This window comes from Pipra filicauda, unplaced genomic scaffold (genome assembly GCF_003945595.2).
Source record: "Pipra filicauda isolate LSUMZ 115617 unplaced genomic scaffold, ASM394559v2 scaffold313_size859762_pilon, whole genome shotgun sequence".
NCBI classification, from domain to species: Eukaryota; Metazoa; Chordata; class Aves; order Passeriformes; family Pipridae; genus Pipra; species Pipra filicauda.
The window spans coordinates 131,976-157,716 of record NW_024104436.1 but is presented as its reverse complement, the minus strand read 5'-3'; the positions used below and the strand labels follow the sequence as shown (position 1 = coordinate 157,716).

Below are 25,741 nucleotides of genomic sequence, written 5' to 3'. Positions count from 1 at the left end.
GCATGTCACCTACAAAGAGATCTTGTCTTCAAAGCTCAGTTGGAAGTTTCCACTTTGGGGTTAGATGTGGCCTCAGTGAAAACCATGGACAATACCACACAGGCTTGGGGACTGCTGGAAATGTTAAACTCAAAGCCATTATTAGTGGATTCACATGAAGGTGAGCAAGCACGTGGCCTGAAGCTCATCAGGTACCTGGAGTTTACGTCATCTGTCTGGCTCTAAATCACCCTTGCTTGAGGTAGGACAATGTTTCTGGGCATGCAACAGGTCTTAAACTGACAGCCCTCATCCTTGCTGGCTGGGAACTCGAGAAAGAAGAGGAGCAAGAGGGATGCTGTTAGATGACTTTAGCTTTCCTGCTCCACAGTAGTAGATCATTTTAAGTCTTCTGTGTGTCCTGCCACAATAACGCAGGTGAGAAAGCAAAGCCATGTAGACAAAAATCCCACCCTGAAAAATCCACCCTGAAAGCATGAGCCAGAAATAAAGCACACAGAGAGGAACTTTCTTTCTTCAATTTAATTGAAGTTACTTAGAAAAATAATCAGGCTTGAATGGCTTTTTTAAGGAAAGATTCATGAGCAGTTCACACTTCTGTTGGCAATGTATAATTTAGCTTTTTTCTTTATTAACAGTATATTTAAGTATGAGGAGATACTTTTCTACAACAAGCCTTCTACTGCATACAAATAGGTTAAAAAAAAATCCAACCCCACATTGATGTTAAATTATTCGTACACATTGTATTGTGCATGCATGTAAGAAAATAACACTCTCTGTAACAAGAGTAATAGTAAGGACAGTCCCTTTTTGTACCTGAAAAGTGCAGCAGACTACAGTGAAACCCTAAAACATTTTACTTCTAAAAGCACTTCTGCTTGTGGATTATTTATTTCACTTGTCTTACACAGCGCATGGTTCAGGCAGTTTGCACATTTCTGTGGTAATGGATGTGGTTTACAAAGAGGCTGAAGCATGGACCAAGTCAGGTTTGGGGGGACCTTCCACCACCCAGGAGTCACCACCATGTTCGATGGGCCAAATCCAGCCTGCCCTCCAGGTTAAGGTGCTTGGGGCCATCTGGGGAGAATGAACCCCTGGCTGTGGGTATTGTGCCGAGTACAGAGCCACCAGCACTGCTGGGCTCAGTGCTGGCCACGCCAAGTGACAGGGAGGCATCAGCTGCTCAGAGATAAGGAATCACTGCTCCAGCAGCTTTGAGGGGCTGGGGACAGAGGTGGGGAGCAAGACTTCCCCCATCGGGTCCTCTCTGTGCTCATCATGACTCGATCATAACTAATGCACATCCTTTTACAACAGCAGCTCCCTAGGTGGCCTTTGCTGTCCCATGAGGACATCTGTATTTTGTATTTTGCTGTGGCTCAGTGCTGCCTGTTTGTCTCCCAGGACTAGATGTGGCCACAGCAGAAATGAAGCTGTGAGGGAGGCAGAGCTCGGGAGCAGACCAGCCTCTCTTCTCCTCCAGCTGGGAAACTCAGTGAAGAGGTGAGGGTAAAACCAGCCTGATTCCCTGGTTGCCCCCACCACTGCAGGTGGTGGCTGCTATCTCACTGAGATAAGGATGAACAACCCTGAACATCCCTCCTGTGTGGCTGCAGTAGAAAGAGATATTTTTTGGCTCAGTCGAAACAACGCACTCAGTAGACCAAAAGAAAAGGCTATTCCTTAACATCTGTGATCCTCCTCTGAGCTGGTGAGGGCTTTGTGCTCACTGCATGATCAAATCCAGCATGTCAGCTGTTCATTTTAAACACGGTCTACAGCCTATTCACAGCACCCAAAACAGATATAACACACTAGATAACCAGGTTGTATTAGTTTGGGATCGAGGTTTTTAAAAAGCGAGTGACTTAAAAGTGCCCACTTTTAGTCCACATAAGACTCCTCTCAGTGGTGAGCATCCACCCATAGAGCAGCCCTCCGTGGGGAGGCAGAATTTGGGTAATCAAACTCAAAGCTGCTGCTAAAAATCCTGGCTGGAGTAATGCTCACTCCTCAGATCTCCTGAACGTGTTTTTCACCTAAAGCTTTTCTATCAGAGCTGTCAATTAGGGCTTTTGTGTCTACAAGGCTGTGAAACTAAAGGGAGTATTTCAGAACAGATAAAACCGTGGTGATGATGCTCAAGTACAAAAACAAAGGGGGAAGCCCACACCGTTTTTAAAATATTTTCTTTCTCAGGCCACTTTTGTCTTAAATGAAAAAATTCACATCACATCCTCCTGGAGAAATTAACAGCTAACTGAGAAGAAAATTGGACCAAAATATGAGCACTGTTGGATGCAAGACCAAACAAGCACACAAATAGCTTGTAGGAAGTATTGCAAGGCGGGGGGGGAGAAAGGGGAATCTACCCTCAGTTGTTTTTTAACAAACATACAACCACTGAACGAGGAACATAAAAAAGCCAGGGCACACTGTGAGAGGCACTTGCAACAGCTCCACATACTCTAAATGAGACAAAACTGCTTTCAAGTAAAACACCAGCCAGCAACCAACCAGCAGGAATTCAGGGTGGGTAGGCACAGCCAGCTAGCCCTTTGCTTGCCACTGGGCCAGTGCTCTGGGTTATAAATAGGACCTGGGTTATGAAAACTGTGGCTGTTCCAGAATGGATGAGAGATATATTTGTATGGTATGATACAAAAAATAATGATCCAAGTCCTGCCTAAGACCAAATCCAATTGTGAAAGGACTTCAGCTGCTGTTTGTTATTTTTTTTCTATGAGATTTATTCAGCAACTTATTTTTATCAAATAAGATGCAAACTATTTTTCTTCTTTAATCACATCTGTGTCCTGGAAACTAATGTAATTCAGTGGATATTATTGGCTACTGTACAATACATTTTCAAGATCTGGCTCTGATATTGTTAAAACAGCTCTGCCTTCAATTGAGTTTATTTAAATCATCAGTAATTTCTGGAAGGGTTTGTTTCGATCTTAAGATTGACACACAGGCAATTCAAAAACCCCATTTAAACCGTCTATCAACTTTAAAACAGATTTTAGATTCCCACAAGTGCCTCAATTTAAGCCTCTGCCTCCTTTTGCCCTTCAGCTCTCTGATGGCACTGCCACCCCCAGACAGGACACCTTGGGGTGGCTACAGAGCATTCCCCAGGCCATGCACCTCACCTGCATCAAACTGAAGCAAACATTTGGAGAAGCCTGATCTTCTGCTCTCACTAGCTGGCTAACAGATCCACACTGAAATCTCATTTTTCATCATTTATTTGGTGTGAATAGATTACTATTTGCTTGCCCAAAACAATTGCAACTGGTACAATCTGTCATCCCAACAAGCTGTTATACACAAAACAACCGGTACTGAGACATTCACCTTAACGCAAAAGGTCATGGCCTTACACTAGGACTCACTTGAGATGAATTTCTAATCCACTGGAATTTAAAAACATCCCTGTCAATAGTATTTAGGCATCAACCGAAAAAAGAAGACTCCCTCTTCCCCCAGGAAAAAGCCATGAAACCAGCATGTGGGACGATGAGACCTTTTTTATTGTCTTGCATGCTATCAACATGAAGATGACTTTTTGACTTTTCAAATGACATAGCCAGATCATTTATAGCAATGGGGTCTCTTAAGCCAGTTTTGGTTGTCCATCTTAAGATTTGTTAGGGAGGGTCGACTTGCAGAGGATGAAGTTCCCCCAACCCCATCCTGGATATGAATTAAGTCAATGCCAATTGCTTTGAGCATTCAAAAATCTCTTACAGTCACTTCCAAAATGCTGGTTTTTTTCTGATGGACCATCTGCAAATCTGCATTTTTTTGGGCTGGTAGGCCCAAATTAAGAGACAGTGAGACTGGTCATATTCTTGATAAGCTCAATAGGATTTATAAAAGGTTCAGGGTTTCTCTTTCTGAGGAATACATTCACATTTCTTTCAGTCATGGGTTTTAAATAGCACGAATCTACCCAAGTTTGTTTTACTTTTTCTTTTCTGGGCTAGAAAGATAGATTTTGTACTAGTGTAGAGCGCAATATCACTTTCTGAAGAACTTATTTCCAACACTCTTCTCAAAGCATGTGGTATCAAGAACCATTTCTGTATTTACCTGAATCAATGGCTAATGGAAGAGTAATACCCAGAGACAAGCTCAACTGAGGAAAGCACAAACCCAGACTCCTTTTGTCCAAATGTTATGTTATCTCTGCTGCTGAAGTGACACCTACCAAGAGACAATGTTTTAAATAAGTATAAATAACATTAATTAGAATTGGAGGAATGCAAGATCAATGAAATTCACCAGAACACAACATTTTTTTAAACAGTGTAGCAGTATTAGTCATTTCTACAGCTAGATCGTCACAATCCTGTTACCCTGCAAAGAGAGCTGTCCTTTCTTACAGTTGATTTAAATAATTTTGACTGTGCTGCTCGCAGCATCATTCAAAAAAAGAAAATATTAATTTACAAAATAACCCATTCTCCATATTTATTATGACAAATAAAAATCTTAAATAAAACAGGCTTTCTCTCCCCTCTCTCCCCCCAACCCATCCCTCATTCCAATTTCAGGTAGCTTGGCACTGAGTAATTGAACATTAAAAAATCAAGTTTGTAGACTTCATACAGCTGCGTTTGGTGCTCGGAGCTGATGTTCTGGAAGAACTCTGTGGTCATTTCGTCAGTAGTTCTCGTAGACTTTGCATAGGTGGGGAATTTCAGGTAGTTGCCTACTCCTGCCAGCTGGAGAATGTAATTCGAATCCTCTTCGAGCGTTTCGTATTTTCCTATGAGGTCGTAGTGGATGTGGCAAGGGTGGCAGAGGGAGTACACAGTCTGCCAGTGCTCATTGAAGGGCTCTTCTCTTTGGGTGTGTGGGTCGATGAGATATGCCACAAACTCTTCAAATTTCACGTCATCACCTTTACGCAGAGCTTCCTGGGTTGCGTTTTTCCTCTGGCGCCTCACGATTTTGGTGCCGTATCGCTTGTGGAAGGAAGTGTTGTACTTCTGGGTGAACTTGTTCCTGTAGGCTGACACCAGTCTCTCAAAAGGCTCGCGAACAAAGAGGAACTTCATGTAGTTTTTCAAGCGGTGGTTGATCTCTGGGATGCTGTACTGGTTGAGGGTCTTCAGGTTTGAAGACACGTGGGCTTCATTGGCTGGGATTTCCATCGGATCACTGTATTTGCCTCTTCCCGTCAAAACCATCATGACTCTCTTCCAGTTTGTGCAGGCCACTTTGGGAACATAGCAATAGATCATTTCATGATCTTCATCCACAACCAGGTGTTTGAGATCATTGGGTGTCAGCACGCGGCGCTTCCTGCTGGACACACTGTTTGCTCGGCACGTGTCTGTCACTTGGTCTCGTCTAATCTGATGAAGAATTGCTGTGTTGGACAACTGCAAAGAAAGCACAGGCACCAGTAAGTCAAGCGGCTGGGAAACTCTCACTGCCTTTTTGCTTATTATATAAATTCATAGAAAAGTAGATTTCTGCCTGCATAGAACAGTTCACTGTGTGGCAGAGTAAAATTGTTCCCATTCTAGAAGATAAACTCTTTTTGTCTCCAAACTTCTTGATACACAAACTTCTTGACACTTCTTAAATGCTGTTTGCAAAGCTTCCAGAGCTCTGCTTTGAAGCCAACATGAAGGAGCACAAGTGCTCACACAGCCTGGTGGCAAGTGTATTTACAGAACCCTCAATCTGACATGTGGTCACTGCTTAGTCCACTCTGCAGTCCATCCCATGGCTACAGCAGTGTTGGACCCCATTTGCTGCTAACATGGGGTAGGGAGACACCAGAGTTGGAAAAGTTTTCAAAATAAAAAGTTTGTGCCCTTGTTGCTGGTGTCTTTTATGTTAGAGAATTGAATAAATGTGGCTTGTTACCTGGCTATGACCTTGGCAGAATAAATGAAGCCCATGGATATTCCTGCAACTCTACAAGACAACCATTCACTCAGATATGATTTCTTCACTGAACAGAATATCCATGATAAATTTGCCTCTCTGCTGAAGCCACATTGACAGAGAAAGAAAGAGTGTGTGGTCTTCTAACACACATAGTTTTGTGTTCCTTACTACTTTGTTAACAGTGCCCTAACTTTCAACTATTAGTGCTACTGGATACTTTGGAGAGTCTCTAATCTGTTTTAGGGAGGACCCACACAGCAGCTGTGCAGAGAAGGCCACTCTCTCACCACCAGCCAGAGACTGTGTCCAGCAACCACAGCAAGAGCTTCTACTAAGGCAGGCAATGAGCTCCTCCAGGAAACAGGGAATATGAGCTCGAGCAAAGGGCCATGCTAGTGCAGGCTCCTATGTTTGGTTATTCAGAGCCACCTGAGGTGTCTCTGCATGGCATGGTGTTGTTTTGTGCAGCCCTACCATCAGTGCTATAAATGCCTTTTTACATATTGTGAAGAAATTGCATCAAAGCAACAGGGGGAAGGTTTGGGTAATGTTATTTACATTTATTTAACACCATTTACCTGTGGATTTCAATGAGCTTTATGCTCAGTAACTAATTTAGCCTCAAAGCCAAGAATTAAGGCAAGTATTGACCTTCCTCTTTGATAGGCAAGGAGCTCTGAGATTCCTTCTTGTATGCTCAGTCTTTCGAAAGTATTTCTCTAGTATCTTCTACATAGGTTATCATGAATCACAGGACTCTGCAAAGAAGTATTTGAGGCAATGTAGACTGTGCATCTGCTGTAGGGGCTCCTTTGGTTATAGGGGTCTTCCTCCTTGCCAGTATACCAGACAAAACCATTATGCCAGGCAAAACTCCTCATCCTTGGAAAATGGTTTTGCACCAGCTTGGGGGTTCATAGTGAACCTCCAGTTCCTGCAGTCACAGGTCAAATATCTGCTTTCAATAGCAGTAGTTAGCCATGATTCATATTTTTTAAAAAAACCCACAAAGAATAGGATCCAAATGCACTTTTGAGTCAAAAACCCAGACAAAATTTCAAGATGGGACCAAGCTAGTTGCAGGATTTCTGAGCTTTAGAGAGGAAGGAAATAGAAATTGCATTGTTACAGACAAGCCCTAAGAGCCCAGGTTTCACCTGCCCAAGGGACAGCAAAAGCTTTTGCGACACGTGAGCAGCAGAGACTCTCCCTCCATCTGGGCTGTGGTGGGTTGCAAAGAAATGTTTTCATGGGATGAGCAACACCAAGGGGTTGGGGCACCTCAAACTTGGGCAGGAGGATTTTTCCTTCAGAGAATATTGATGTGCCAATCCTGGGACATCTGTATTTTGTGCAGTGCCACCCACCACTTCTTCTCTGAATTCCTTGATACTTTCCTCATCTTGTCTCATCTCTTTAGCCCCTTTGTTCAGTAAAATGCTGGCTAATGGTTAAAACATGCAATAGCCCAGTGCAGGTCTTTTAGACAGTTTGGCTCATTTTTGTGTGTGTGTGTGTGGTATCCCCCTGGATACCTCCCAGGTGCACTTCAAGGGCAGTTTTGTGTTATAGTCAAAGGGATGAGAAACCAGATGTGAAATGTGCTTCGTGCTTCCTAGGAAAACTGACTGGCAGGGAGTTTCCAAATAAGATGTTAGAAAGCAGTTGTCAAGGACCACACAGATTTTTCAAGAAAATGACTTTTTTCTCTTAAAAAAATACAAAAATCCCTATTTCAGTTTGTGCTGCCCTCAGAGAAAAACAGAAGTAATGGTTCTCAACCAGCTTTGTAATGGTTAGAGTTACCAATGAATAATTTTCAAAGAACTAAACAAAATCCTATGCAAGCACAAAGACACACAAATTCTCCTCTGCAGACAGATAAAAAGCTAAAATCTCTCCTCCTGCAGATTTTCATCAATAATCATATAGCACAGTAGTGCTGTTTGCCTCTGGTTTTAGAGTTAAAAAAAGGAGAAATGCCTGAATATATCGCTAAATTATAATATGTTAATGCACTGTATTTGATTTTCTGGTGCTGTTCTTGGGATAAATACAGAATTAAGTGGATGAGATTCTATGGCCTGTATTAGATAGAAGGTCAGATCTGATAATCTAATGGTTGCTTCAGACCCTAATCTGCAGATGAATCTTTGTAGAGATGTGCTTTGCTCCTGATTTCATTCCTCCATCAATAGGCTAAGCACTTCTTTCCCATACATTAACATTAATGAGATTTTCAGGCATTTGGAGTAAGGGGAAAAATGCAGCCTTAGTATTTGCAATTGCAAATAAGACTGTACTACATTAAATTCACTTAAAAGATTACACTTGTGCATTTTCAAGTGGTACTTGCCTCTCACTCTTTTTAACCTGCAAAAAAAATACAAAGAAATGGCATATAGGTTTGTCAGCTACCTTTACTAAGTATACACCAACACCCCAGGGTCAGCTCTGCATGTGCTCTGTCCTGTCTGATGGCACAAAGAATGCATATCAAATAGCAATGCAACAGTAAAAGGGTATTGTCTTGTTCTCATAAATGACAGTACCATTTGGTATGGCTGATGGATGAAGGGCCATGTACGAAATAGAAAGAGCCACCAAACTCTTCTTTGCACTGAGGACATCCTCCATGATCTGTAGAGTCTACAGCACCATGCGAGGTAATCATAACATCATTTTTCAATTTAGTATTTTGAAATTACATATTAACAGTGAGTTATCTAATGCTAATATGGTTCCTCTTCATTTTAAGTTATAGGCAAGGCTTTTAACCACATAATAATTCCACTCCTGAAGCTGGTGAGGGGAACTGGGAAAACAGTAAGATTACACGAGACTGGAGGTCCACTTGGTCAGTGAAAACGTGCAAAGGTGCTCACAGCTAATGAAGAAAATATACCCTACAAATTCAAGCAGCCAGAGAGATAAGATCCAAGGGACAGATACCTTTAAACACATGGATGGTGAAGGGCAAGTCAAACAATTAGGGTCATGGACTGTCTTCCTCCAAAGCTGTTATAGATGTGCCTACAGCGGAGTTGTGAGAGCACAGCTGCCGCCTGGACACTGATTGCTGCCTCTGTGGTCATTGCCAGAGGTCCTGCTGATCCCTCAGTTCTGGAAGCCACAGCAAGTAATGACCTAAATCCACCCCACTTTGTGAAAGGACACTTTTAAGCCTTTGGGCAGGTTACCTGAGAGCAGCATGGGGATGGTGATAAAAGTCAGTGCTTGGGTCTGTCCTCTGACAGTTCACTTGGACTTATCTGGACATTAAAGATTTTGGGAAGACATCTGATAAAAGCATCTGTTCTTCCCTGAAAGGACTGTCACCACAGATGCACTTGAATCATGGGGGTTTTTTTCTGCAGAAGTTGTAAGCTGGGACAGAGAAGGGCATGTCAAGATCAAAGTTTTCATTCCTTTTCTGATGCAGCAACCAAGTTGAACAGTGAAGCAACATGAGCAGCGGGAGACTCCCAAGCTCAGTGGCATTTAAAAAAAGAAAAAGATAAATGTAGCCTGGGGACACTCTGATCCCAGAAGCTTCTCATCTCCATCAGTCCCAAACTAACAACAGGGGAGGAAAGCTAAATCCAGCATGCTCTGCTCATGTGGATGTCTTCTGTACAGCAGGAAGGGGGGGGGTGCATAGGGAATGGGGGACAGGAGGGCTTTTTATGCAGAGCACTAGAGAATAGACTGATCAGAAATACATATGCTGACCAACTGGCAGTCATCAACTCATGACATGCAAAGGTTATTCAAGGTAAATCAGAGTAATGAGACGGGAGGTATTTTCTTCTGGTTACTTAGGCACAGCAGGATAAAATAATCTCTGAAGAGCTTTCCAAGCTTCATGGCCAAGCAGCAAGTACAGATTTAAACAAAGGGAATTTTTAACTAACTTTTTTTCTGAATATAGTAGTGTACTGCAAACCAGGCACAGAGATCAATCCAGTGCAGAGGTACCTGCACTGAAAGCAGTTTTTTAATAGAAGGATGGAAATACTGAAGTGTCACTCAAAAAGCCCATTAATTAAATTTTGTCTCACTATTAAAAAAAAATAGTGTGGAAAGAAGTAACCCCCAGATTTACAAGGCAGGATTTTATTTATTTCTGCTGCATTGCCTGCAGCTAATTCTGTACCTTAATTTAACCAGGCTCACAACCAACCTATGTTGGAAGTGCCAACATGAAATGTGGTCATGGCAGACTGAAGGGCAAAATTACCAAATTAGAGTGGAATAAGGAAGATAAATATTATGAATGGGGTTTGCAGTCCATGCCTTGCTAAATTGCTTTTTCTCTTCAGTTTTACATTAATGAAGACTTTGTATCTGCCTTTAATTCTTCAGTTACCTTCATGTTTTGAGGTTTGGTTTCTGTCCCGTGCTAGAACTACGCAAGCTGCTGCAGCGTTCCCCTCACCTGTGGTCCAAGCAGCCACCAATTAAAAACCAGCTGACATCCAGCTGGGTCTATCCAGTAGTACTGTTAAGCTTAGTAAACCAGAGCCCATCTCAACCAAATTCTTCTTAATGGTATTTGTTCAGAAGGAGTTTGCAACAGGCTCAAAATCCACTGAAAAAATGGTCTTAAAGTGAGAAGTGTCAGACAGACTAACTATAGGTGGCACTAATGGTCCTGGTTATATGACATCAAGAGAGATTAGTCTTTCAGTTGTCTGAAATCTCTCAGGTGTTATCAGCTCTCCTTCCTGTAGCCCATCAACCACACCATTTGAGTTCTACGAAATGTTTGTTATTCAATATACAAAATGTTTCTCAATATTATTTATATTTTCCCAGATGCTAAAAGGGTGGAGGTTTTTTGAGCATGATGTTACATTTCCAATCCTGTTCTCACATAAAAAGTGTGAATAAGGCTCTTGAAACCTTGATGGGCAGTCTTCAAGTTACAAACATAGTTTAGACTATTTTAATACTTGGCTTTTACAATTTGTATCCATAACTACCCTACTTAGCGTATATATGTGCTATACACCAAATTCTAGATTGTATTCTTAAAAATGTTCAGCATTAGATGATAATGGGGAACTAGCATTTTTTCATACTCAACAGCCCAAGGATAAGCATTTCTCTAATCATCTCAAATAATTATTACTCTTTGCTGATTTTTACAGATGACAGTCAGGCAATTGTAACTATGTGAATAAAAACACTGTATCTAAGAGAACAATTGCATTTTTGATAAAAAGAATTTATTAAACTGACCTGGACTGCAACAATTTTTTAAAGTAACGGTTTTGCAATATTTCATACTTTGATCTACTTCACATTTCATAGCATATTATTTTTGACTGAATTTTTTCAAAACCTTCCAGCACTCAAATGAGAATCTCACCAAAATCTCAATTAATATTCATTCAGAGAAAGCACATTGTGTGTATTGGAGATGGAAATGCTTAACATCTTCCCTGACAACTTATGGACAGACAAACTGGAATATGAATTTGCTATGAAAATGTCTCAACAGAGTGGCTGGATAATAGAAGATAACAAAACTGACATTAACTTAGGAATGATTTTACTAAGTGAGAACATTTTAGAGACAAATTATATCCTCTGAAGGAAATTCTTGAAACATTATAAAGCTGCTTTTTTTCTCCATTTCATGCATTGAACTTATTGCCCCACAGAGAAGATTAGGCTGAATACACATTTTTTTCCAATTCTCTGTATTGCAAGCCAAGATAACCACACCACTTTCAGTTCCCACAGCACAAAATGCACCAGGGCTATGAAAAGGAGGATCAAAGCTCTTGAGAGTAAAACAGTCAATACACAGTAGCTGCTAGCACTGTATTGTCTAAAATCCTGAATTTCTTCATATGTTCCCTCCTAATTCTTCCTATGCACCTCTCCATCTTTGCCTGTGTGCGTGTACGTAGCAGAGAAGGGTGAGATATTTCAGCAATTGCATTTCTTTCAGTCCAGAGACTACAGTTATTTGATTAACAGCACCCCCCCAAACCCACATCAACTTTGGCATTCACTCTTCTTTGTCCAGGTACTAGACAAGTACTAGTTGGGTGCTAGAAAAGAAAACACTAAACCAGTCAAAATCTGGCAACAGTCACACATGCAGCCACGTATGCGGATACTTTCCTGGGAAAACTTCACAACTAGGTCATTAAATATTGGCCTTTTCATCTTGGGGAGAAAGTAAAGTACCACAGGGAGTCTAAATGATGCAAAAATCTTGAAAAATCACAGACTGACACCAAATGGCACCAGCTGTATATTAAAACCAGCTTTTTAATCAGGCTAAAACTCTGTCACACAATAAGGTATGGATTAAGGAAGAAAAGAACCAGCTCACTTCCAATGCTACCTCCTCCTGTATATAAATCCAAACATTTTCAGAAGCCTGTCCATTCTCATTCTCCCTGCTGGGAACTATTAGGTCAGGACTCATACCATACATAGGGTTTGGGGCTAATGAGATGAATGCACACATTTTGTAAAACATCTCCTCTGAACAAGGAGAGGGAAAAGTTGGAAGTCCCCAGGAAAACCAGGCAGAAAGACCTATGGCCTGGCCACACGGTGGCTGAAGGATGTGCTGCTGTGCATGTTGCTGTTCTGAAGCTCTGGGGGAATATTACAAACACAGGGCAAGCAAAATTGAGGTGACCGAGTTCAAGTGCAAACACGAGAGAGGTAAGAAATCATCAGGAAGGCCGGAGAAGCCTCGACCTGGGAACACTTTAAACAAGCTTCATGTTGGAGGGTTTATTGGGATTTAATTTATAGAAGATGAGCTTGGAGCTTCTTGTTGCGTGTACAAAGTGCACTTAGCATCCTCCTTCCAGCAGCCAAAGGAAGGAATGGGGAAAAGGGGAATTTGGTAAATGGCCAATCCTTTTATTTTTTTCTCACAGCAAAAAGAAGCTAATGAAACCCCAGGTGAGGACCCTCAGCAGCTGTGGTGGGGTGAGAGCGACAGAGCTGTGCTGCCTTCCCACAGTGGAGGCTCTGCTGCCGGGACTCCGAGCTCCCTGCACCGCTGCCACAGCAGCTCGGAAAAGGACAGCGTGTGATGAATTTGTTCACTCCTGGCTTATTTCCTAAATGCATCAATAAATCACTGTTTGTATTAAAAAGCTGAAAGGTCTGGCTATCTCATGAATTTAATTTTAAAATGAAAACTTTCTGTCCTTTTCCCTCCAAGACACGCACACAGCCGCGCGCACATGTGGTGGCTGGAGCTGAGCTCACGCTCTCCGGACCTGTGCATGTAACCTGTAACACACAGGGACAAACCACTGCCTTCCTAACACTTCTTGGTCTCAGGCATGGGTGTTTCACTGCTACACTGTGACCACTGGCCACTCAAAGCTGCCTCAAGTAGCCCTTAGGTGCCCCTACCATCACCACCTTCAATGGACTTAATTGCACTAACGGGTGATGGACAGACACACAGCAGAAGAGTGAGTTTGCTTTCATGTGGGTGGAGGACAGGAAGTGGAGACTGATGGTGGGGCAAGAGCTGCAGCATCGGAGAGGACAAGAGGCTGCACTCGATCTTCTCTGCTGAGAGGGACACAACTGCACTTGACCTCACCTGGGAAAGACCCTTCCCAAGGACACACTACTGCTGCCCGCAGCTGCTTGGGAAAGGGCCAGGCTTGCAGAACTGTCTCCAAGTCACTAGGGACTGTAGACGGGGTAAAAGAGACTTCCACCTTTCATCTCTCAACTGCCAGGTTACAATCAGGACATAGATGAAACACTGGGACAATGCAAGTCTGAGAACAAGAACGTGGCTTTGGGAAGCTTAAAGCCAAGGGACCTGTAGCTGCTGTACTCTGCTATTACATCTTTACTGTGGGACATGTAGATATGATTTCAAGGAGAGGCTTGAGAACTGGTCAGGAAAAGGCATGCCACGGATGTCTGCAAATGATGCACCAGGAGGAGCACTGGGCTGGGGATGCATGGAGTCAGCCAGGGTGGAGCTGGGAGTAGCCCTTAAAAAACAGAATAAGAAACTGCATTTTAACATAGCTGGCACCTAGGAGACAATGGAAAAATTGACATTTGTTTCTCTGTTGCAAGGAGTTGTGGTAGTAGGGGTGAGATAAACTGGGTGGAGTGGGGAAACAGGATGGAGTAGATACATAAATACAAAAATACATAAGAAATTCCACAAGGAGGAAGGGAATAATCTTCTGTCTGGATTCAATCTGGTTAGGAGAAGTAGTAAGGAAGCTAAACATGAGAGACTCCATTTAGATACAGCATAAATCCCAATAGAAGGGATATGCATATATGCATGTGCTGAAACAGAGTGAGGAGTCCCCAGCATTGGGAACCTCCACCTGCCGAAGAAGGTGTCAGAGGCACCCAAATGATCCTACCATGCAGGCAGGTGTCGTCTTCTGGGTCCTTCAAACTTCACAAATCTGGGATAGTGGGTTCTGTAAGCTAAGCTCGCTGTCATAAACCTCAGTATTTTACACATTTCAGGAGCAAGGCTTTCGGCAAATGTTGTGGAGCCACACAGGCAGGAAGGGCAGTTAGTGCTGTGAATGAAACCTCCCTTAGGAAAAGGCAACATCATCAAACTACGAGGTGGGCAGAGACCAGACAGGAGCTCAGACACCACCCGGACAGAAGCCATGTGAAACCCTGCACAGGATATGGGGAGGAGGCGAAGGAGTCCTGAATGCCTGGAGTTGCCTGGGACACGTGTGCCCTGCTCCCCCCAGCAGCTCTGACCTGCCAGCCGATGTTAATGGGTTTCTCGGTAACACAAATCCTCCTCCTGTACCTCCGGCTTGCAGCTTAGGTGTCACACAGTCAGGCAGAAATACTTATTTTCTTCTCAGCGGGATATCTGCTATTTTAAGTGAATACAATTTACTCAGTCCCATGCTAAATCAAGGTAATATGTTTCCAATTTTTAACTCAGTGTGCAACACACGATTATTACTCCAGAGCTTTTGAAACCCAAATAGGAAAACCAGGAGAGAGTTGCTGCATAGCTGGTTTCTTTACATGTAATTCATGGGTTTTAGCAACCTGTTTGAGGAGAGGGGAACCCCACAATTACGTGTTGAGCATGTTGAGTTCCTGTTCCCCATGACCAGGGCAGGCACTTTGCATGGGACGCTGTGGGATGTCCTCTTCCAATATCTCTGAGCAGTTCAGGTGAACACTGATCCTGTGAGCCAGGGAAACAACTTCAGGCCTACACCAAGAAATGCCACGCTGTTATTTTTGAGGTAAGATGCTGAAAGTAGGAGTGATCATGCCTGGCAGTGTATAACCCTGGTGTAAGCTCTCCCCCATGAGGCTCGCTTCCATCTAACTGGATGGTGCAAAGGTCCGCAGGAGATGGGGAACAGAGAGCTCATCTCGCCCTCCCAGCAGGTCAGTGTCAGAAACAAGAACAGATTTCATCTCCTATCTTAATATGGCTCTTTTTTCTTGTAATGATCTGAATGAATTCATCCTGACACAGACTGGCAAAATACCTAAATCCTTGACTAAACTATTACAAATTAACATTGAATTTATTTTACTTCCCCTTGTGAGGTTATATTTTGCTCAGACTAAACCTTGCTATTCTAAGGTAGCTTTTCCTGGTACATTTGGCCATGCTGCTCACTAATGCTCACAGAAGGTGACTAACCAGGGTTGCTCATTCTCCACAGCCTTAATTACAGTTAACCGGAAACTTTTCACCTTTCTGCTGCTGTACAAAAAGAATTAGATGACCCCCTGCTTGAAAAGACAAAAGGCCTCTTATATTAAAATGCTAGCATTCATTTATAATCTTAATTACAACAGGCTTCCCAGGAAACCTTCCTGCTGCAGAATAAAGTAGTACAAAAATAAGACTCTGGGTTAAAATCAAAAGCCTGTTTCATCAATACCTTCCTAGGTCTGATTTCTTCTACCTTGAGATAAATACCAGTGACTCCAATCCTGAGGGATGCTCACTCCCAAACAAGCCAGCAGTAATCCTTTAGCTCAATTGTAATGCTGTCAAGATTGAGTCCAAAGAGGGACCAAGGCAAAAGACTGAAGATGAACCATGACACAGGAGGTGAAGTTGTTTGCTTTTCCGATATCTTCTGTTTTAGTTAAAAAACTCAGATGTTTCATTCTTTGTGCACCAAAAGAAATTCACTGCCAGTAGCCAACCACAAATGACTCCACCACAGGCTTCTCTGGGAAGCAAAGAGCATCTGCATAAGGCTACTCTCTCTGTTGGCCACCAACATCTCTTCCCAAATTCCAGCGTGCTCCAGCCACTGTGCCAGCTCCACACAGACAACATCCAACACTCTGTGGATCAGACCACCAGGCCCTTGCTGGAAACTTCCAATCCCCCAAGGTCCCTCTACATTGCAGCAGGGAGACTCAGCACAGTAATAAAAGAATAGAAAACACTCCTAGGCAATCCTCTTTAAATTCTTGCAAACCTAGCATGACTTGGTTGCATTTTAAAGCACCTGACTTGCTACATTAAGCCTTCTTTATGAGGACAACGTTAAAAGTAACTTTCATCAGCCATTCAAGACAAGTGGAAGGTAAAAATATTAGCATGATGTCTTGTTCATTTTCCTCATCTCTACAGCTGTGTTTACTGTGATTTCTAAGGGTTCTCTGTCTCATCTAATAACAGATCCATTTAGGGACTGCATACTAAATGTTACTTCACAATAGAAGAACAAATTCTTAGTATTTCTTTAAATGGCAGCTATTTTTTTCAAACTGTTCCCTTAACTACACCCTGAAAGAAATTGCACATCATCTTCTTTTCCCTTTTTTTTTTAATGCTCATTCTTTTTCAAACTTCCCTAAGAAAATAAGCAGAAAAGGCTCCTCTGAGCTCATGCTTTCAGAATCCTTCTCTGGCTGCAGCCAAGAGCTGTCTCCTTGCTCTCTGCTCCTTTCACAGACACTGAATGCACGCTAGCCTCTCATCAGTTCCCTCTCTATCTGCTGAAAGGACTGGCTCCCTCTGCATTGCTCTTGTACCCTTGTCATCCGCCTTATCCCACCTGCAGCTAGAGCATGCCAGCAAAGAAAAAAGACTTCCAAGACCAAGTGTTCAGCCAGCTCTCGCTCTGCATGCAATACCCCCTGGAGTGGGTCCCTGCTGTCCCTGAGCTGACTGCAGCGCTGGGCAGGCACTCATGGCATTCGTGAGTGTGGAGGGCATGGAAAGATCGGGAAGATATCCCATCCTCCCCAGCAGTGGAGCAATCAGAGAGGTGCCAACCCGCAGCCCGAGGGGACATAGTCTGACAGCCAGGAGTGAGTCGAGGCATTCAGCTGCACAGGCGAGGGGAGCCAAGAGCGTGTGCTGGATGGAAACGTGCCCTCTCCTGCGCCGCGGGGAACAGGCAGGCTCTGTCCCGCACACAGGGCCAGCGCTGTTCCACCTCCCACAGGGCTCCTCGGTGGCAGAGGGTGCGCTTTGCCCTAAGCTGCTCACATGGGCAACTTCCCCTCAGATAAGGTGAAAGGTAGAGCCCGGCAGTTTACACTCAATGTGCTGCTTTTTGTTATTGCAGCCTTGGAAATGTACTTATGGGAGAACCGATTGCTTGGCTAGCAATATCTCAGCTACCACTGGCTTCTGCTTGCCCATCCTTACTACTCTGTTTCTGTTCCCAGGACTTCTTATTTTTATAAGCTGCTTATTTTCTCTTTGATTAACAAATGATGCTAGTAAGCTGGGCAGGAATGCATACATCACCCTCTGTACATACACATAGACATGTATGTACATCCCTACACGCACCCCAGTAGTAAGTACCCTGATGGCACACTGACCAGGGCACACAGGTGCTCCCAGGCAATACTGAAGCACTGAAACACATTCTGATGTGTAAGTAGGTGAGACTAGAAAAATTTAGTAGCACAATGGAAGGAAAACACACACTGCTCCTGATCTTGCTTACTAGGGTGGTCTGAGCAGCATCCATGGTGCCCACAGCCAGTCAGTACCTGAACTGCTGCCACCTCTCTGATGATTTCAGTCAAGACAGCAGTGATGCCTAAGAAACGCTGGGAGCTGATGATGTTCTGGCCTTTTCCTCCAGGGCTGCCAGGTGACATGGACATAGGAGCAGGGAAAAACGACAAGTTCACACAGTGCAAGAAGAGCTGATATTCCTGACAGGAGAAGTAAACTAAATTACCATTTCTTGCTAAGAGAGCTGTCATTTTAGATTCTCTGTGCAGGAACTTCCACCCACTGGATCCATGAATGAAGAGTTAAAGGTTCCTCCTCCTCCTCCAACCTGCAGTACCTGTCCTTTCAAAGCAGGGAGAGCTGCAAAGTGCTCCATGCCCTTCACCCCATGGGGGGGCTTCCATAGCACAAATGCCTCCCACAAACATGCTGATAATTAACAGTGGATTTTGCTCTTTGAACATATCCTGCCTTTTATGAGATGCATCAGCACAGCTGACCTTGAGATCAACAATGGCATCCAACTGCTCTCAACCCTTTTAGTTCTGCATTTCAAATATTAAACTGATGAGAGTCTGCTTATCTTGTTGTTTCTAAATCCCTTCTGGTGGTTAATATTAGCTGGAGCAGATCACCACATGAAGGGCCATTTGTAAGGACAATATTTAAACACTTTTGATCTGGTATCTGCAACCGAATATCCATTCCTGCAATACATCCCCATGGGTATCTTCCAACTGCTGTGTATCCCAGCTACCATGAGCAGGGAAGTCTCACAAAGCCTCTTCCCAACTTCTCCTACTGTTTTTAGAGACCTCCTCTTCCTGCTCTATGACCTAACTTTATCTCTGACTTTGTTTGTTTAAAAATAAGCTTTGTTCACAGGGGAAATCAGTATGTGGGATTCACTGCTGCCAGGAACAAACTGTAATTTCATTCCATTTCTTCTGTCCTTCTGGGCACTCTTTTACTCCAGCTTACCATCATGTCTCTTTATGCACATCCAAGTTCAAGCCCACAACTTCAGTACCCCTTCCCAGTGCCCTTCAGAAGTGGTTACGGCCCCTTAACTCACCTTATTAACACCACTGTGTTCTCTCAACCCCTGGTTAATGCGATGCATGGTCCAAGGTAATCCCAGTTATTTTAAGGTTAGCCTGAACTTTTCATTCTGCCTGAGCTTCTTTTCCACTTTTGCCTCTCACTGCTCTTTCCTCTCTCTCCTTGACTGCTCTTCATTTAAGCCCCCCAGCACCCCTTTTGCAATCTTCACTCAATACCACTGGAACCCAAGTTGAACTTTCAAACCCATGGGAGGGCTGGGAGAAGAGTGGGGGAAATGCAAACATTTGCAAAGGAAGACACAAATGTTAAACAGGATGAGTAAGAGGCTGCTCCAAAACACACATATACTTAGGAGACTGAGATAAAGCAGCTACCATACACTACTACTTTAAACCTGATGCAGAACATCTGCTCCTGTTTGGCTTTTAATGATTCATGTTCTCTTGTCTGCAGAGAGAAGGACCACCTGAGCAGAGATAAACCTCAGGTTCACTTATACTGTTCCCGGGAGAAGAAAACACTTGCCAAGACTAACTGAGAAAACATGAACTGCTGAACAGCCAGCTAAGCTATGCAAAGCCTACACATCAGCCTAACAATATTTTTTGTTCCATCTTCACCCACTGCAGACAGGATCAGGCCCCTCTCATCCTCCGCTCTCCACTTAGTTTTTGTGGATCAACTGAGATCAGTAAATCTCAGGAGCTCAATTGTAGCCTAAAACTGCAGCTTGTTAGAAATACTATGAGATCTCTCAGCTCCCTACAGTGAGGTAGTGGAGCAGACCTGAGTCCACTAAAATATGGGTATATTTTAGCTATGACCGACCTTGTTAGGGACTGAAGGAAACAGATGTACAAATTCAAAGGGAATAAATGCTTATTCCTAAATAAACCTCAGATAAACTGCAGAGGGATCTGCAGGTGCTGGCAGGATGGATAACTCCTCCTGAAGCTGCATCTGGAGCCGCTATTGCAGACTGAGGTCTGGGATAAAAATAACACTCAGTACTTATCTGGTCTCTAAACTTTGAAGCATAATGCATCATCCCCACTTTCCAGATATGAGAAACAAGCCACAAAGAACCAGCTCAGTGTTGCTGCATTCTTCTACCATCTTCACAAGCTGAACCTTGTCCTCTCCCAACCTTTCTTCCCTGTTCAAGTACAACTGACAGGTTCAAGACAAGGCAACACAATGTTACCATCACTTTTCAATTTTCTGTCATTCTGCTCATCTCTTAAGATGGGGAAATGGGTTTTATTTTTCAGCCCTGGCTCCTGGTACTTCTCTGGGAGAATTTCATAACAAATTATCTCTCCAAATATTTGTCCTCCCTGAGGTTTCTAGTCTTCCCAGCTATATAAAGAGTCTCAAGATTCAGGTTGAGAAATTGTGGCAGCAAAGAATGCTGGAATCATCAGATTATAGATATTCAGAGCATTTGTTTTAGACTTACACCTTTCCCCCTTTGTTATTTCTTCCCTGACCAATACTTGTGAGATTCACCATTGGGTGTAACTTCCACATCAAGTTGGTGTCTTTGAGAAATTAGTAACAGACATTTGGCACTGCCTGTTGTGAGAATGTATAGCATGTTCTGCAGCAACACATATAGTTTTCTGTTTATCAAAACAACTATCTTAAATGCCACTGAGATCAAATGGAAAGTCATCAGTTATGTACAGTTAGACCACTCCAAGATGTACTGGGATTTAAAGAAACCACGTAAAGTACAAAAATGCAGGGTTACATGTGTTGGTCTGGCTTTTAATTTGATAATGTGAGTTTGCCACAGCCCTGAATATTAATCTGCATGTTACTGAAAAAAACCCCATAAAGTTCACAGATCTATAAAGCTCATGGCAAAAAGTAAAATGCAGCATTAGATGTTTTTCTGGAAAAAGTATCAGTTTACTGCAAAAAAAAGGAAGGTGAGAAGCAAACATTTTATCTGGAATAGGCTGGACAACATTAAGCCAAAGCAGTCCAATTTGGAAAAGTAGCATTAAGAAGCTGGTTAGTGGGTACAGCTTAAACAAAGTACAACAACTCTGACTACCTGCTTCAGCTTACCATATCTTACTCATCTGCATTAAAAATAACTAGAAACACAGTAGAGAAGGAGAAGAAGTAGTTGGGGCAATTCCATGTAAAAGAAACCAAACAGTAACAAAACCACAGGCTGCCTGGAAACAACTCACTGAGTTTGAATGGCACCTGGTAAAGCAGCCATCAGTACAAAGATGAATGAATTGTCTAAAATGTCTGTCCATGGATGACAAGAGAAAATACAACGTTGGTAAACAAGTTTCTAAAGCATTATAGTCCCCTCCAAGGAAGCAAGTGAAATCAGAGTCTGGCTCTGGTGCTAGAAAGTGAAGGGGAAGGAACACAGAGAAGAAAACAAAAATGATATGTAGCACAAATGTTGCTCCTACATCTCTGGGCTGAAGAGCTTCCTTTGAGAAGCTCTCGCTTTTGATGGCAGAGGATGACATCTCTCTGGGATGAGAAAGGAAAGGAAAACAGAAAAGCCTGTGATAGATTAAAACTACTAAACAAAAGAGACTGTCTGGGGAATTAATATTTATGAAATGCAAAAAAAGATTGTAGTAAAATAAGAGATAACACAAATCTAATAAAAGCAGAGTTGTTCTGAATTTTAAAAAAAACAAGATGCAGAGCCTGCAGTCTGGTGCTGTACTATCAAAAAAACAATTCCCCTCTGTCTCAGACAATGTCAAAACAAAAAACCCCACATACAGGCCTGATTTAAAAGTTATTGAAGTCAATAAAAATTTTCTCTTCACTTCCAAATGCTTTGAAAATTTGACTCTGAGAATTTTTGATGTTGTTAAGAGATGCATACCACCACTATCACCCCCCAAAAAAATCCTATAGCTCACACAATGGTACAGAGAGTTGCTATAGAACTGAAGGGTTACTGCCAGAAGTTGCCCAGCTTCTTTGCTCAGTAGAGGATGACAGTTCATCCCAAATCCTGGTGTGGGGTGTTAGGGAGTGTTACCTGCAGTGTTAGGGAGATGATTATTTTTGAAACTGCATATGGGAGTTACTGCACAGTGGTTTCTTAAAGTCTTTGAAAATCTTCTCCCATGACAGTTTTCAGCTAGAAAAGATGTTTTCACTTCCTGCTGTGGAATATCAGTTGTCACATTCAATGTCCTGTCTAGTCTTGGTTTTGAAGAGCAATTGCTTTGGGGAAGGAAAGTTTTTTTATAATCCTGTTGTTTCTCTGTTCAGAAACATTTCTTCCGATATTCTGCTAAAGTTTGTTTCCTTCTTTTTTTTCCCATTAAATATTCCCATGGCCAGAAGATCATGAATGTGGAAATGGGTCAGTTAAAAAAGGCTGAATGAAAACCACTGTGACAACTTCAGTTCTGAGTTTGTTGCTCTGTATGTGTGTTTCTTGGACGGGGTTTTCATTTTTGGTAGTGTTGTTTTTCATTTCCAGGCACGGTTTGTTCTGGTTTATGCCCAAGAACTCTCAAAGTCCGATGGTTGGGTTCTGTGAAAGGAGTATAAACATAGATGCTAATCATCTGAAAAGTCCTACCATCTGCACTATTTCTTTTCTTAAACAGTGCTTCCCAGATAGAGGCCTTCAGATGGTATAACTGCAGTGCAGGTTCTCAGGCTCAGTTACAAGCAATCATGTTTGAAAGATCCTTTGCTCTGCCAAGGATTGAGCATGTCCTCACCCCTGGGCACTCAAGGTGCACAGAGAGACGAACTGTGTAGGCCCTTTGCTCAGACTCTCTTCATGGGAGCAGCCCAAGAGGGATGCTTACCCTGAGCGAACGCAACATTGGATCAAGAGTATGTGGGGTCCCACAGGGTTCTTCTTTGCACCTGGGGCGGTCAGGGGAAGTGACACAGTGTCCCACAGGGGCAGTGGAGCGAGTGATGATAACCCACTTTCATCCCCTCTTTGGTTTGTGTGGGCATGACAGTGCAGCAGGGATGCCACCTGAGCTGATCCCACCCCAAGCCCATGTCTGTCTGTGTGACAAATCTGTACTGGTTCCTAGAAATATTGGCTTCTTCCTGGGGAAGAAAGGGTGATCATCTAGAGGGAAGTGCCAAGTCACAGGGCATTTAAGACTTATTAATATCATTTAGAAAGAAAAAGATAATCCACACCGGGCTATTAGCAAAAATCAGGTGTTAGAGTGCAGGGAAGACTCATAAAACACTGCATTAAACTATAGCAGTTTTGCTCTACCTCAGAACATAAAGTTTATTGAATGGCTCCCAGAAGAAGAGAAAATGGATTTGGCACTCAGCAATAAAGTCTATAATTACTTTTTTATAGAAAATCCACAAACTATGCTCAACTCCTGACAATTTTTTGTAGTGTTGGCTTATGAATGCTCTTGTCCAGCACTGCTATCCGTGGGAGCAGGATGTACAGCTGGAGAAGGGTTCTGGACTACTCCTTACCAGGAGTCGAGGCAGACAAGAAGCCCATAGAGTAGCCTGATTCTCCCTGTTGTGCCATTGCAAAGGAGCAGTGTTGGGTCTCTTCGTCTGCCCAAGGTCACCTCAACCACCTGGACAGTCCGCAGGTGACCAAAGCTGGGGGAGGCAGTGGCAGTGACCCATCCTTGGAGCTCAGCCACACTGGAAGAGCCAAACTCATGAATGTATCTGTGGAAAACCAGGCCTGGTGCTTTGTGACTGATGGACCCTTGAGCATTTCTAACCATCTGGCTTCCCAGAACTGGCCAGTCTGACAGGTCTGCTGCCAAATTAACAAAATTAACAAAATGTGTGGATATGTGAAAGCATGGGAATACAGTCAGGGATGTAACATATCACATCATGGAGATTTAAAAAGCTCTGCATCTGATGTCAGACAGGGTGGGTAGAGGCGAGATAATTAAAAAGGTTCACTGGCACCACAAGAAAACACTTTCTGAAGTTATTTATGCAAAAAAAATTTATGTTCAAGGATGCTAGAGTCATTCAATAGGCAGCTCACAGCTATATAGCTACGGTGAAGAACAACAAATACAATTTTGGATGGGAAATTTATAGGTGTGTTTTTAAAATGCACATGCTGATACCCTCATTTTGCTTCTTCTTATGGCCCTGCCTTCTGTGCATTCATGGCCTTCCTAAACCTTGCATGAAGTTTGAAAGGACTTGTAAATCAGTTCCTCTCCAGGACCTTTAAATGGCAAGTGATTAAAACTAAAAACAAGTTCTAATTATATCAAAGAAACCACTCAACTAGTTTTGGTTGTGGTCATCAGGCATTGCTCCCTCTGCGGCTCAACAAAGTTGAGAAATCACAGACTATTCCCAGGCTCGGTTATAAGTCTAGACAGACAATGGTAATTTACACTACGATTACTCACACTAACCTATTTTTTATGTTTAATCTACCAAGACCTGCAGATAAAGGAAACATGTCTTACTTGGAGATTAAAGAAGAGCACCCAGCAATGCTCTCACTTCGGTACACTGAATAGGTGAACACCAACAAAACATGATTACACCAAACCCATCTATCACCCAATCATAAAGCAGCAGCATTTCACTGGGGATACTTGTGAAGAGGCAGACAGCTTATGTCTGTGTAGGAGCATAGGCAGTCCCCAGAATTGCAAATTCTCAGTCCTGCTGTGAAGCACACAAATGTTATCACTGCTCCATAAACGTGAAACTTGGTCACGCTGACATGGTGAGTCTGTGGCAGAGCCAAGGTTGGCATCCAACGGTGTCCTGGTCTCCTGTCATTAACGTCAGCTTCTGCAAGCAGTAAATCTACCAAAGTACCCAGGCAATCCAAGTAAAGGTTTCCCAGTTTCTCACCAACGTTTCTCTTTTTGCATCACACTTTTCAATTTTCTTACTGAGTTCAGTGCTCAATGAAAAACGTGCTTGCCATTGACCAGGCCAGAATTAAGCACAGCACAATTTTTTAACATGTCCACATTTCACCGCAAGAAGGCTGTGGTTTGGATCATGGGCCTTATGAAAATTAATGTCGAGCTTGTCAGTGACTTTGAGGAATTCAGAATTACCTCCACTGTGTTTGTGCAATGTCCAGAACCATGAAAGGCTGAATGCTAGTTGAGACCAGTAAGTGCTGTTCCAACAATTAATAAAAATAACAGAGAAACTAAGCAGACTCAAATTAAAAGGTGAAGAAAATGAGAAACAGTGAGAATATAGACAAGTAAAATGAACATGTTTTGTCTTTTTCAAAGCCAGTTATGAGAGGTTTTCTTTCAAATGCCTTACGACTACTGCATCAACAGCAGTTTCAGAGAAAAGAACCACTTTTTAGAATGAGGGAATGCACAGAAGTCTTTTGTAAAGAAACCTCACAAAGCAAAAAATGTACAAATTTTTCCAAACCCTATGCCTCCACAAGGCCGCTCTGTTTCATCAGTCTCAAATGATGGAATTTGTCTAGTAGCCATGAAAATATCTACCTGAGAAAATGATGGGAATTTTTGCAGGATGCAACACACCCTGCTGAGGGCTCAGCAGATGACCCGCTAACACGAGGGAGATTTAGATTATTAGGAGAGCTGCCCACAGCTTTTATTATTAAGTTTTCACACAGGAGAAATTAAAAAAATGTCAAAGGCAATGATTTTGATATCCTAAGCATGAGTCCAGTCCTGAAAGTTTACACTGTGATGTGACTGCAGACTGCAAACAGATGAGAAGAATTTGATGTCTAGATCAACAGACTGACAGTTCCCTGCAGGTGCCTCGCGTGTTGCTGGTGTCTGTTTTAAGCTC

The 25,741-nt window shown here is 42.8% G+C and overlaps 1 protein-coding gene across 1 annotated transcript in view; it reads right to left on the bottom strand.

The window, feature by feature from the left end:
• Positions 1-507: 507 nt before the first annotated feature.
• The window catches only part of CHST11 (carbohydrate sulfotransferase 11), a 96,522-nt gene continuing 71,288 nt past the window's right edge, over positions 508-25,741 (bottom strand). Inside the window, exon 3 of the mRNA XM_039383522.1 lies at positions 508-5,402. Coding sequence (XP_039239456.1) covers positions 4,554-5,402 — 849 coding nt within the window. The 3' untranslated portion in view covers positions 508-4,553. The remainder of the gene's footprint in view (positions 5,403-25,741) is intronic.